General features: G+C 47.4%; 1 protein-coding gene across 2 annotated transcripts in view; it reads right to left on the reverse strand.

The window, feature by feature from the left end:
• The window catches only part of LOC125709212 (solute carrier organic anion transporter family member 5A1), a 31,453-nt gene that overhangs the window by 14,839 nt on the left and 2,741 nt on the right, over window positions 1–13,873 (reverse strand). The window contains exons 1-2 of one of the 2 annotated variants that reach the window (XM_048977452.1): window positions 7,680–7,869; window positions 5,776–7,209 (exon numbers count right to left, since the gene is read on the reverse strand). The exons of the other annotated variant lie outside the window; for it this stretch is intronic. Coding sequence (XP_048833409.1) covers window positions 5,776–6,730 — 955 coding nt within the window. The 5' untranslated portion in view covers window positions 6,731–7,209; window positions 7,680–7,869. Of the gene's footprint in view, window positions 1–5,775; window positions 7,210–7,679; window positions 7,870–13,873 lie in introns of those variants that run through there. 2 annotated transcript variants of the gene reach the window in all.

Consider the following 13,873-nt stretch of genomic DNA (forward strand, 5'->3'; position numbering starts at 1 on the left):
GCACCAGAACGGGAAGTTCTGTGTGCTTTTATCAGAAGGACGTGCTCAAAGCCAGCATTTCAGAAAAGAAGTCACCCTGTGTGACAGATGGGCTGTGACAGGTAGCATGTGGCCACCGGTGACGAAGCACGGCGGTTGGATCAATCCAGTTAGCGGGAAGCGGGAGAGGACGCGCCGTGCATCCTGGGATTGACCGCTTCGTCCTATGCCTGCTGACGCTGCAGGACATTCTCAGGCCCCAGCATCCCCCGGCGTGGTGCCATCAGCGGGCAGCCCCTACATCGTCCCAGCATAAAGCACCTTCAGAGGTCACTCCGTGTGATGCATAGTTCCAGGGTGTCCCCACAGAGGAAGCGTCCCATATGTGTGACACTCCGAGGCTGGACATGACCACGACTGCATGACTGCAGAGCTGGAGCGTCAGGATAAATGCGGGGTACGGCATGACGAGCCCCTGAATTACCGTCTTGGTCGTAACGACACGGCGAAGGGTAAACTGGATGTTTGCGAAAGAACAGTCTTGCTTCTGAGCTTGTAGACTAGTAAACAAAAGCAAAGCCTAAATCTGAAAAGGTCTCATTACACAATGGGAACCTGTGATTCTGCGAGTCGGATTAAAACTGAACTGCCTAGTAAATCAATGTCAAACTCCATGTGAGAAGTACCCTCACACCATACTGCTGAGCTCTGAGTACACGGACATGTCCCCACATCAACAGAACCTCCACAGAGCACTGTTTCGTTCTCAGAGAAGTCATGTAGTCCAGAACACCTAAACTGAGACCAAGTCATTACGGAGACCAGAGTATCGAGACTAAAATAAGACCAAGACCAAGGTAGGGTGAGACAGAGACAAGACCAAGACCAAGGTAAGGCTAGATCAAGTCAAGATCAGAAACACTGATACATAACACAACACACCATAAAATGCGGAGGATAGGCACCATCCTGGGGCTAAAATGTGTTGTAGTATAATTTGAACCATGGATGTTTTTTCTTAATATCAATATAAATGCTTCTGTACAAATGCAACATTTTTTTCAAATAAGACACCTTAAGAGACACCCAGCAGTGCAGTGTGGATGTACCAGTTTTAATGCCCGAGGAAAACCAAACCCCTGAAGTAACATACTTTCAGATCTTTTTCTGATGCACAATTTCAGTGCCAGATGTGGTGGAAAAGCACCATTAATCCAAATGGACAGAGACCCACATCGACAGAACGGACCATCACCTCCTCACAGAGCACTAGAGCAGGAACCAGGGGGCAGTAGTACTAGTGATAGATACGTTGGCTGGAAACAAACGCTTTCATAGACACGTTAAGGAGCAGATGAGGTGGGAACAGACATCACAGGACACATTTGTCTGGCAATATTACAGAGATCAGTAGCTGTTCACTTCCTGGCTTTACCACCAGGCAAGGCCGCTGCTGGTGTACGTAGCGGCGTTATTGGCATCACTAATTCAGCAGATGCCAGCAAACGGACCCATGGAGTGTGTGTGAGGGGGGTGGGGGGTCTGTGGTCACTGGTACCCCTGAAACCTCAGCCTCCTCTCCCCACGTTGCTAAGGTGATTGCGTTTTGGAGGTTCCCTCCCGACAGAACTGCAGTCTGAGGTTTCCGGAGCTGACTTGCATCTGCCAGCTCTGAAAGACACTCTTCCTGTTTTGGCTAAGCGTTGCAATACCATTATAAACTGGTCTGGCAAACAATATACAAATCCTCCTGTAACTAACTCCTGCACCTCAACCAGTAGGAGGCGCCGTCAATGCAGGCTATTGGGACTCGAGCCTGCAGCCTTTCGGCCAGTGGGTCCGGCTCGTCCATCAAAGGCACAGCTGCAGGCAAAAGATACACTCACAGCTTCATCACATAGCTCAGACAGGAAAAGGCTCCCAATCTATTTGTTACCCTTTCTTTCATCCATCGGTTTTCATTAGCGGCTTATTTTCTTAGGCTCAAGGTAGAACCAGCTCAGGAGAGACAGCCAGGCCCTCCAGGTCCAACCCACACAGATTCATCCTTACCGTCCCATAACTCAGAGAGACGGATCAAATCCAAAAGCGCACTGATCCACCTCAACCGTCTGCTGAAGCAGCAAGATGCTGCTGACTGCAGTGTGAGCTCACACACACCCGTCAGCTCCCGAGGTCCTCAGTGTCCGCTCTGCAGAGCTCAGGCTCCCAGAAGCCAAGGTCCTTCATCAAGGAACCCTGTGACATCCCGACCATGTGACTAACGGCACTGCCACACGCATCATTCAGCAGGGGGAAAGAAACATACAAGCCAGGTTCAATTTACAAGGCAGCTAGAGCCTCCAAAACTGACCTTATATAACTGACCTTTTATATTAACAGGCATAACGTTAATGGACAGAGTGCCTTGGGGTGACTGCGTTGTGAACGGCGCTATATAAAAATAAAATGAACTGAATTAAATAACAGTAAACCCTATGCTAAATCCATGACATAAACCTCTGAATATGTCACTCAGGGTGCTCAGAGTAATGAAGAGATCGGCTCACGTGCCGGATAACAACATAATTTTCATGGGCATGTTCGAATATGTCGGTGTACATCCTTCACTCATGCGTGGGTACCCCCTCGGTGAACTCACATACGCCTCCTGGTCCTGGGAATGAGGACTTCACTCATGGAAGCGAAGGACAGGACAACAGAGATGGACCCAGCCACTGAACTGAGAAGGGGCTGTACCACTGCGTACAGATGCAGACTCATTAGTGGGTCCAAAACAAGGCCAAAGACCCCAGGCAGTCGTCTAGTACGTGCCCGTCAGGTCCGGTCCTGCGGCGCTTAACACCACCAGCCCAGATGCATTTGCCATGATCCAGGATGGAGGACAGGGGCCTGTGGCTCTAACTGGGGCCATCTGGCTGAGCAGCACGGCAAGCGTGCACATACGATCACGCAAATGGGAGTGTGCAGCGGACTGCCATGGGGAGGCTTTGTTCTGAGAAAGTCTCGCACCTACAGTGCGGGCCGTCCCTCTCACTGGTTGACCCTACCCCCCAAACCGGGCCCCCGCTATTCGCACACTGCGGCAGTGCCACATCAACTCGGCTAACCTTCGCAAACGGGAATCGCTGATCCTTAAATCCGCCTCAGCATTTCCGTGTGGCGGAACCAGCCGGCCGTGCGACTCTGAGGCCCCAGACGAAAACGCAGAAAACCCAGGTGCAAGACCAGTCGCGGGGAACTGGAGGAGAGGGAAGGAGGAAGTGTGCGAGCATTATGGGATAGGAGCTGCGTATCCCAGCGACCACGGCATCCCGTGGCTGCCGCGTCCCTCGCGCGCTAACCGCTCACTGCGGGATGAGCGTAGCTTAGTGACGGCCCCCCAGCACATTTTTACATGCGCCGTCGACAACAGGGGGCGCCACCGGTAAAGTTCACAAGCCCGGCAAGGAAAATAAGTAAACAACACAGAAAATACCAAGGCAGGCGGCAGCCCGGCAACACGTTACCCAGGGAGACTGTGAGGAGCACCGTGTAAAAATAGATGTGGGATTCGGGGATTCCTCACAGTGAGAACAAGGGAACACGCACATGCTCAGACACACGTACAGCGACATTCAGAGACATATAGAAACACACAGGAACACGGGAACATGAACACACACACTTATACACACACGCACAGAAGTCCACCTGCAGTTCTTTTCTAAAATGAATGAAGGAAAAATCAGCACCTCAGCTTCCAACTATCACACTCACAAAAGCTTCATACCATGAAGCAAAGGCTGACAGATGAGCGCGTTCAATGGCCTAGCAGGTCAGATCTCTGTGTCTGTAATCAGAAGGTCGCAGGTTCAAATTCGAGGTTCGGCAGAATTCTCTCATTTTTGGACCCTTGAGTAAGGCTCTTAAACCCTAATTGCTCCAGACCGACCAGGCTGAACCGAAGCAGTTTGTGTCAGTGAAGAACAAACTAAATCTCCACGGTAATAACCGCAAGCCCTGCAGGTCAGGATGCAGCTGTACGGCCCTCCTGCCCACCACGTTGAGAAGCTCTCGCTTCAGCATACATCTGATTTTGACCACATAACCAGACCTACGTTTCTCGTCAGACTGACTCCAGGACAGAGCCGTGTGGCTGCGACCTGAACCTCAGCTGACATTTATACTGCAGAGGTGACGATGTAGTCATCACAGGAACAGCGACCTGCGCACATCATACCACGTGCGACAAAATAGCGAGTTGACCAAGAAGAAACCGGCGTTGTGATAATATCATTACAGGTGATCGATTAGACATGATGCCAGGGGGCAGGTGAGAGCAAATAATGTACCGTACACAGGACAGGACAGCGCAGGGCAGCACAGCACAGGACAGGACAGCGCAGGGCAGCACAACACAGGACAGGGCAGCACAACACAGGACAGGACAGCGCAGGACAGGACAGCGCAGGGCAGCACAGCACAGCACAGCACAGGACAGGTTGGCAAAGGAAAGCATAGGAAAGGGCAGGATAGCATAAAGACAGGACAACACAGGGAAGAAGAGAGGGAAGAAGAGGGCAGGAAAGGCAAAATGAAACTATGACATTGAAATCCTTTCCCCACCAAGACCGTCACAGAGTGCTGGACCCTTCCTGACTGAATATACTGCACTCGTTTGAGCAGGGAAGGAGTCTGTTAGGATGTTTGTGTGTGTTGGATTGGGGGGGGGGGTCAACACAGCACACTGTCACCATGAAAATACAGCCTACAGCTATAAATAAACAAACAAGCAACCAAGCACACCATGCAGGAAGTGACCCACGGCCTGCTGTCACGGACGCATGGGTTCAGTGATGGTCACAGAACAGTGTCCTTCCAATTGGGGTCCTCGAAGGTCTGTCATTGTGTCCCTCACTCACAGCATCAATGTATCACAGACACAGTCCTTCCCTGCATACAGTGGCCTTGACTCACAGAGTAACCGTAACACAGACATGGTCCTTCTCTGAATACTGTGTCCCTCACTCACAGCATAAACGTATCACAGACACGGTCTGTCCCTGAACACAGTGTCTTTGATTCACAAAATAAATGTATCACAGACCCGGTCCTTTCCTGCATCCAGTGTCCCGCACTCACAGCATCAATGTATCACAGACACAGTCCTTCCCTGCATCCAGTGTCCCTCACTCACAGCATCAATGTATCACAGACACAGTCCTTCCCTGCATACAGTGTCCCAGATTCACATATAGGACTATTAGCCGTTAAGAATCAGAAAGCAGCTGGTTTGAGTTACACCAGGACGTGTAAAAGATATTTAACCTGCATTGTCTCAGTAAACGCTCAACTATGCAAAGAGGCTATTTTTTACATTATAAACTAGCAAAGACATTCCCAACTCTTCAGATGAAAGCCTAAACCAGTGTTTCTCAGCCCAGTCTTCAGGGATCCCCAGAGTTTTCATTTTTGCTCCCTCCCAGCTCCCAGTGTACCTGTGCCAGGTGCTCGGCATTCTTGATTGGCTGGTTGAGGGTTGCTGGGTGAAGAAACACTGTCCTGATGCATCTAGAATACACCATCTAAAAGCTTCTCAGCAGACAATGGGTAGATGGTGCATACCTACTCCAGACTTCTGAGAGAGGTCACAGACACAGGTCAACAACCAACGCCTACAGCGCTCTCACCAAGAAAGATCACAGCATCGAGAACAGGCCACCTAAAATTCCCAATACTCAATATTGACTTTGTGTTTTGGGTGAATTTTGAGAGGAACTTGGTCAGACGGCCACAAGGGCGGCGCCAGCTCACCTAGATAAAGGGATGCATTCTCCTTCTTGACGTTGTCGTCCAGGTAGGTCGGTCCCAGGGTATAGATGGGCGTGGAACCCATGCCCACCAGTATCTGAGCGCAGATGAAGAGCGCCACGTACAGCGAGTGGTCATTGCCTTCCTGGTCCCGGGGGCATGAGGACGCACGGAGGAGGTCCCGGCCGCTGCCGTTGCCATTGAGACAGAGTCCCTCATTGGCCGTGGAGGAGTTCACCTCCTGGATCTGGTACGGAGGAGAGATGAAGTGGGGCAGCGAGAAGAGCCCGGCACCAACGGCGATGAAGACCCCGCCCACCGCGAGCCAGCGCGGCCGCTGCCCGCGGCCCCCAAAGTAGCTGATGAAGACGACGACCAGCAGGCTGCCGATGTCGAAGCAGCTGACCAGCAGGCCGGACTCAGAGCTGCGCAGGCTGTAGCGCTTCTCGATGGTGGTGATGACGCTGCTTAGATAGCCCGACACCATCAGCGACTGGATGAACGTCAGGTAGCACATGCAGAACAGGAAGCAGCGCGAGTCCGCTAGGATTATGCCCATGTATTTCCTGGCGGGAATTCGCATCAGTCCACGCAGGGGGAACCTCAGCGCTCTGCTCTTGGTGGTGGCGCCCTCGGTCTTTATGGAGCTGCTCAGACCCACCACGCTCGACGTGGACGGGGACAAGTCCGTCCTTGCCAAAGACTCCGGGCGGCTCATGTCGATTTTCCGCAAACTATCGTCGAGCGCCAAGCCCGGCTCCAGGTTCACGGATGCCTGCATCGTACTCACCAGTCTCGGCTCCAGGGAGTCCAGTTCCACTGGACAGGAACCATGCAGGATCGGCAAACTTTTGGATTTGAAGTAAGAGGCTGGGTCGGCGAGCTGGCCCTGCGGCTGCAGCTGCTGCCCGGACTCAAACAGATCACTCCCCGAGCCGTCGCTGTCGGACAAGACCATGCTGAAGGTTAACCGCGTAGCTGTGTGAGGACCGAGCCGACGCGGACACGGCAGGTAGCTAACGAGCTAGCACCCGCGGCACACTCCGATGGCCAGAAAACGCAGAAAGCAACATGAAAGCCTTGAGGGGCCCCTTCAGCCAGCGTGATTTATCTGCATTGCTGCTTGAAGTGAAGCCCTTTTCCTCTCTCTCTCTCTCTCTCGCTCTCTCTCTTTCATCTGCCCTGTGTGGGTTCCTCTTATCCTTCCTCTTCCAAATGATAATAAACAATCTTATACTGCATCATGCTGTCATGTTTTTCGTTCTTATGTCCGATATGCCCCTTTGCTCGCGCACAGCAATGGTAGTCTTACATGAGCATTCACACAATGTGTGTACACACAAAGCCTTGCTCTGGAGGCTCTTTGTCACTTGTCACCGCATGTCCTCCAAAACGCAGTCCGTCCGCTTGATCTCGTCCCGACGGCGGAGCCGGACCCTGAAGCAAAAACGCAACGCAATTATTTTTTAGTGTAGAAAAACAGTTTTTTTACGATTTAAACCGATATCACATGCATTGAAAACACCGCCGTGGTGCATCGTCCTCTATGCATGAACTGCCTGGCGAGAGCCCAGTGCAAAGCTGCCCAGCCGGCGGAGAGTCCCGTTAATATCACATACGGGGGGGAGGTTTCAAACACCCACCCCGGCATTGATATGACACGCTCCAAGATTCATGCCAAATGCATGCAGTACATCAGCAACGAGGGTCGCGGACAATCAGCGACTTCCCCCACCAGCCATACCGGTCCCGGTTTGGCCGGAGTCTCGTGCGATTCATGAAGAATAAAGAGACGACAATCATGCAGCGAGTGAATGTGGGCTTCCCATTTGAAAATAGATGGGCTGCACGCTAAACCAAGCGACCCGCTGTTCAATAAATCCCTGAATGAAGCACCAGATACTCACGCAGACGAACGACAGGCTGCGGTGGTGCCGACCCGGCGGCTCGGAGTGAATGGGACTGCGGATGGTTAACGGAGGGACGGCCCGCGGTACGCTGAGCATCATGGGCACTGTAGTCTGATATCGGCGACCTCGGCACTATGCCGAAGGCGCGATATGGAGACAGTTCCAAAGGTTTCCTTAAAGCAAAAGGAACCTGGTTCGTGCGGCATGATAACCATAATCCCCGGCAGGAGCGGTCTGCTTCTCCGCCCTGGTAGGGCTGCTAAGATCACCTCCGACTACAACAACCAAGGTACCCAGCACCCTGCATGTCAGCCTCATCACGTGTAAGGTATCAGTCGAGACCCCGGGACCCCACGCTTGACCACTGGGAGAAAGCTGGGAAATCTGAGTAAACACTCGATGCGGACATAAATTAGAAAGCAGACTTCATTCTTTTCATTCACACTGTCCGTGCTGAACCACTGGAAAATGGATGGATAAATGAGAATGTGTATGGTTACTTAATTCATTTACCCTACATGTTAAACACTTACATCCAGACATGCTGGGAATCTTTTAGGAAACCAGTATCCCTGAAAGGTCTCCAGGTTTTTAGCAAAAACATTCCGCTTATGTCTCCTCATATGATTGTAGTGAGCACTTAAGAGCCTGTTTAAATGCCTTTAAGCGGACTTCAGGAGGAGGACGTTTTCCCTCCCCATATTTGTTGCGCAATCTTTTGATCGTAGTAAATTTAGTAATCTTAAACCAAATCTAGATTTCCCGTTATTGTCAGATATCTTCTGTATATTGGAAACTTTGAAATGTTTAAGCAGCTGTCATTCTCAGACACGAGGAGTAGCAGTAACTGCGGGCCACGGACAATGACGCACATATGTGCGGGTTTAAAATACCGGCCAGCTGGGACACCTATTTACGAGAGTTTGGCTACTTCCCTCCTGATTAGAAAAAAACTATTACTCCAAATTCCATTACCCTACTGTTATAGCTGCATTTCTCATATGGCAAAATAGCTAGATGATAAATAATACTTAAAATACGCCAAAATATACATATTCTGGCATTCTGAATAAGGAATTTCAACCGAGAGCATTATTGATTTTTCTGTGCTGTCTCAGATATACCGAGTTTTATATTTACGCCGATTTCATTTGTTGTTGATGTCATGTTTACAGTTCAGGAGATGCTGAGCAGATTAAATGTTTTTAAATATCTCCGTGACAGTGATGCAGACGTCAGGACAAACAGCTGTGAGGCTGGCGGCCGTCCAGGGCCGGCTCCCAGTATAGCTGCAGAACGACACTGGATCTCAGGCTGCGGCGCATGGTCTTGTCGGGGTTCGACGGCGCCCGGGGTCCCTCTCAGGTTGACAAACCGTGCATTATGTTGCTATTCATATAAACCGGTGAAGCCGTGAATGTTTTATGAGACATAACACAGAAAATCGCCAAAGTTGCAGAAATGGAAAACGTGTGTAGTTGTGTTTATCGGTGACAAGTGAATTATTTAAACCACTTTTCGTATCTGTTAACTGATTTGATTGTTTGCACAAGACTTTCCCACATAACGGTTTGGTTCTGTGAAAAGCATCTGCGTGTTTCTGGGACGTCCGTGTGAAACGGGGGCCCGGAGCAAAGGACAGCACGGCTGAAATCTTTGGCAAGGCTGCCCGTTCCCGAGGGCTTACACAGTGACATTGCCAGAATGCCATATTATTCCAAATTTCATGCCCCCACAGGTGACCTTGGATGGGTTTAATTAAAGCAGTTTGGTTGGTCTGGCAGCAAATAGATCACCCATCCTAAAATAGCCGAGAGTGGCATGGCATCGTTTGAGGTGTGGTGCTCTTTGTCAGGCCGTTTTAGCCTTGTACGGTGTGCGGTAAGTCTGGAGAAGAAAGAGAATTGGGCTTGGCATCTGAGGACACGGCTGCGCATGAGGTGGAGATTGGGGCAGTTATGTGAAAGCAAGGGTTTCAACGTTGCTAGGGACCAAATCAGTCCCAATCCCCCCCCACCCTCTTAAACACACACGGTACTCCCACAATTGGTAGGGGCACGTCCTTATCGTCCATACCCAAACCTACACCCTTGTGTGAAAGGCACGCAGCAGGAACTCCTTACTGTGTTCATTCTTCTCATGGCCGAGCTGCAGGAGATGCAGTATTGACCGCTGCGGCTTATAAAGGCAGCGATAAGGTCATGAAGCCCAGCCAGAGGAAGGGTTTGGGGAATGGTGTATACATACTGTTATTTAGAAATTTCAGCTGCAGAACTGGTTCATATATGAAAGTAATATTATTATAGTGCTTTGGGGCACCAGTCTAATACAGAGGAAACTGCTAATAGTGATCATGTCTATCTGGGTGAAATTGATCACTATAAGGATGATCATTAAAACCTATATTTTTTTTCTTCTTTATGTCTCAGGCAGATTAGCATCCAATTGACTTTTGTATATTTATTACACAAATGTTTTATAAAACAAATGTTGGTAATAAAACAGAAAGCGCCCCTGTATTTACTTAATTTTATTGACGATTTCAAAATACAGTACAGCTGTTTCAAACGCTTTTCACATTACAGTACTGTGTAAATTAAACTACTAAACTGTATAATTTAAATATGTTGCAATACAGTACAACACTGTACATACATATTGAGTTCAGTTCAAGGTTATTTATATTTTCACAACGTTACATTGTCTCAAATTGCTTATTGTGGTTTCGCTGCTGCATCTGGGTGGCTAGTTTTTGGCGGTTTATCATCTGTTGTGATGAGTCGATATTTGTCGTCGAGTCATTTGAGATGACATTCTTTTTCCCTGTCATATTTTCCCTGCATTACACTCAGGCAGTTAGCCAGAAGCAGATGGGTTACCACAAGGCAAAGTAGGACAATCAAAATAATAATAATAAAAAATATATATACATGTATATAGGCCTACCGCAGATATTTTTTCCATATGTTGTCATGTTCAAAACGATCCAGAATGAACATTGTAAGTGGACTACTTGATTACCATATGTGAATTATTTGAACAGTATTTGTACGGGAATGATTCTGTCCCAAGCTTTTTGATCCATATAAGCAGCTGATCACTATAACCGTGATTACTATATGCAGTTTACACTGTGTGTGTGTGTGTATATATATATATACTGTATATATACATACATATATATACACACACACACATATATATGGAAGTGTATATATATATATATATATATATATATATATATATATATATATATATATATATATATATATATATGTGGAAGATGGATGGTTACATGGCATCAAAAAAGGCTGAGCTCACTGACCTTTCGCACCAGGACTGGCATAAAGTCACCCAAGAGCAACGTGAAAAACTGGTAGAGAACATGCCAAGAGGCATGGACACTGTGCAATGTCAGGGTTATTCCACCAAATAATGATTTTTGAATGTTCAAATATTAGTATTCTGCTAACATCCAATATGATCTTGATTTCTATGCATTATTCAAGGTCTTTTTGTTGTTTTGACCTGTTGTCATTCTCTGCAATTAAATGCTCTAAGTGCATTATTTTTGTTTGGAATTCAGAGGAAATGTTCTCTGCGGTTTAAGAAATAAAACAAAAATGTTCATGTTCCTCAAACACATACAGTCATGTGAAAAACAAAGTATATCCCCTTTCATTTCTATTGTTTTACGTATCAGAACATAATGAAAAATCATGTGGTGCTTAGCAGGTTGTAAAATTATTTAAATCTAACCTCAGGTGTAGAACAGCAGACAACAGATTCCTCCGTGTCGTTACTCATTTAGCAAAAATGAAGCCAAACTGGAGAATGTGTGGAAAAACTAAGTATAGCCAATGATTCAATAGCTTCTAGAACCACCTTTAGCATGCAGCATTAAGTTGAAATAACTGTTTTCTGTATGATTATCAGTCTCTCACGTCATTGTGGAGGAACTTTGGCCTACTTTGCTTTATAAAGTTCCTTCAGTTCATTGAGGTTTGCAGGCATTCGTTTATGCACAGCTCTCTTAAGGTTCCACTACAGCATCTCAGTTGGGGCTGAGATCAGGACTTTGGCTGGGCCATTGCATTACATAGATTTTCTTTGTTTCAGCCATTCTGTTGTAGAGTTGCTGGTGTGCTTGGGATCATTGTCCTCTTGCATGACCCAATTTCAGCCAAGCTTTAGCTGTCGGACAGATGGCCTCACATTTGACTCTACAATATTTTGGTATACAGAGGAAGTCATGGTTGACACAATTAGCGCAAGGAGCCCAGGTCCTGTGGCTGGAAAACGAGGCCAAATCACCACCCTTCCACCACCATGCTTGACAGTTGGTATGAGGCGTTTGTGCTGATTTCCACCAAACATGACACTGTGCATCATGGCCAAACATCTCCACTTTCGTCTCATCTGTACAAAGGACTTTGTTCCAGAAGTCTTGTGCTTTGGTCAGACACAACTTTGCAGACCTACTGCCATGCTCTTTTTGGAGAAGATATGCTTTCTCTTGGCAGCCCTTCCAAACAAGCCATACATGTTCAGTCATTTTCTAATTGTACCGTCATTAACTTTAACATGCTAACTGAGGCCTGTAGAGTCAGATGTAGCTCCTGTGTCTTTTGCAGGTCCTCTGAGCATTGTCTGATCTTATGGTTCAATTGCTGGGACGTCCACTCCTGGGAAGACTGGCAGCTCTCTTGAATGTTTTCCACTTGTGAACCATCTTTCTCGCTGTAGAAGGACGGACTTAAAATTGCTTGGAAATGGCCTTTTAAGGAAGCCTTGAAATCACCTCGTATCCTCACACCATCATGTTTTATTAGAATGCACACTGCAGGAGCAGCCCCCTCGCCGTACCTTACAGGTGAAATGACCCCATTTGAGCTCTTTCTCAGCTGCATGCCTCTCTTGCTGCTACACTGAATGTGGCTCTGATACCATTCAAAGTCCCCAGTACAAGCTTGAAAACGCTGGAGTATCTACCACAAACATCATCCACTCTTCCAGAGCCAATATATAAACTCCGGGCTAATCCAGCATTAACTGGTGGATCCAATCCCTTCCCATTAAAGAAGGACCATTTCCCTTCACCGCCAGTAACCCTACAGTTTTTATGCTACTTTTGTGTTTCACTTGTGTTAGGAATTTCCCTTTCGGCCGCAACACTCGCTTACTGTACGTTTTCAACACACAGCTGGGTGGCTTTGACTTTACGGATCTAAACCTTCGCTGATACAAACGCTCTGATATGACAATAACAGCAGGCGCAGTGTTAACTTCCATTTTAACCCTCGCACCATTCACACTTACGTAAACACAGTACAGTCAGTCAAACGGCGGCTTTCAGGGGAGCCCCATTTCCCAGTGTGCACCACAACTTCCCAAGTTACATGAATGTGCAAACATTTAAGTGCACTTGTCAATAACAGGGTTACTGCGTAAAGCATTCTAATGTTACTGCTGTATGCAGTTAATGCCATCAGTAAAATTTAATACGGGCACAATAGACACAGAATTGTGTTAATTAGTAGAGACAGACGTTTGGAAAATGTAATGCAATGAGCGAATAAACACACGACATTGATATATTTATGCTGTTATTTAAATGTTTATAACTAATAACACAAAAGTGGACAATCTTTTAGAGCTCCCCCTAAACGGGGGAGGCTTTCAAGGGAGCTCATGTCCGTTTCGGGGGGCCAAGCTCCCCTTACCTCCCCCGTAATTCGAACCATAAGGACAGTTTATTAGAACACTCTGTTATTTGAGTCCAATACGAACAGTTCAGTTACAACCAGGTTCATCTGGTCAGTGTTTTCATCAGTAAAGTCACTTAGGTCCTGTACAAACAGCTCTTGAAAAAAGATTAAGAGACAACTGCAGAATTATCAGATTCTCTGCCTTTATAGATACAGTCGTGTGAAAAGGATTCTAAGGTTTTATGTATCAGGACACCATAGAACATAATCTGGTCCTTTGTAGGTCCTAATATTAGGTGACTACAATGCCAGAGCAAAAACAGTACATTAAATATTACAGAGTGTAATTATTTATTAGAGAAAATCTAAGCCAAGATGCAGAAGCAGTGTGTGAAAAACTAAGTACACCTTTCTGAGAATTCAGAGGGTAAGTAACAGCCAGGTCCTGCTAATGAAATGCATTTGATTAATGGCTCATCAGCA

This window comes from Brienomyrus brachyistius, chromosome 15, assembly GCF_023856365.1.
Source record: "Brienomyrus brachyistius isolate T26 chromosome 15, BBRACH_0.4, whole genome shotgun sequence".
Classification (NCBI taxonomy): domain Eukaryota; kingdom Metazoa; phylum Chordata; class Actinopteri; order Osteoglossiformes; family Mormyridae; genus Brienomyrus; species Brienomyrus brachyistius.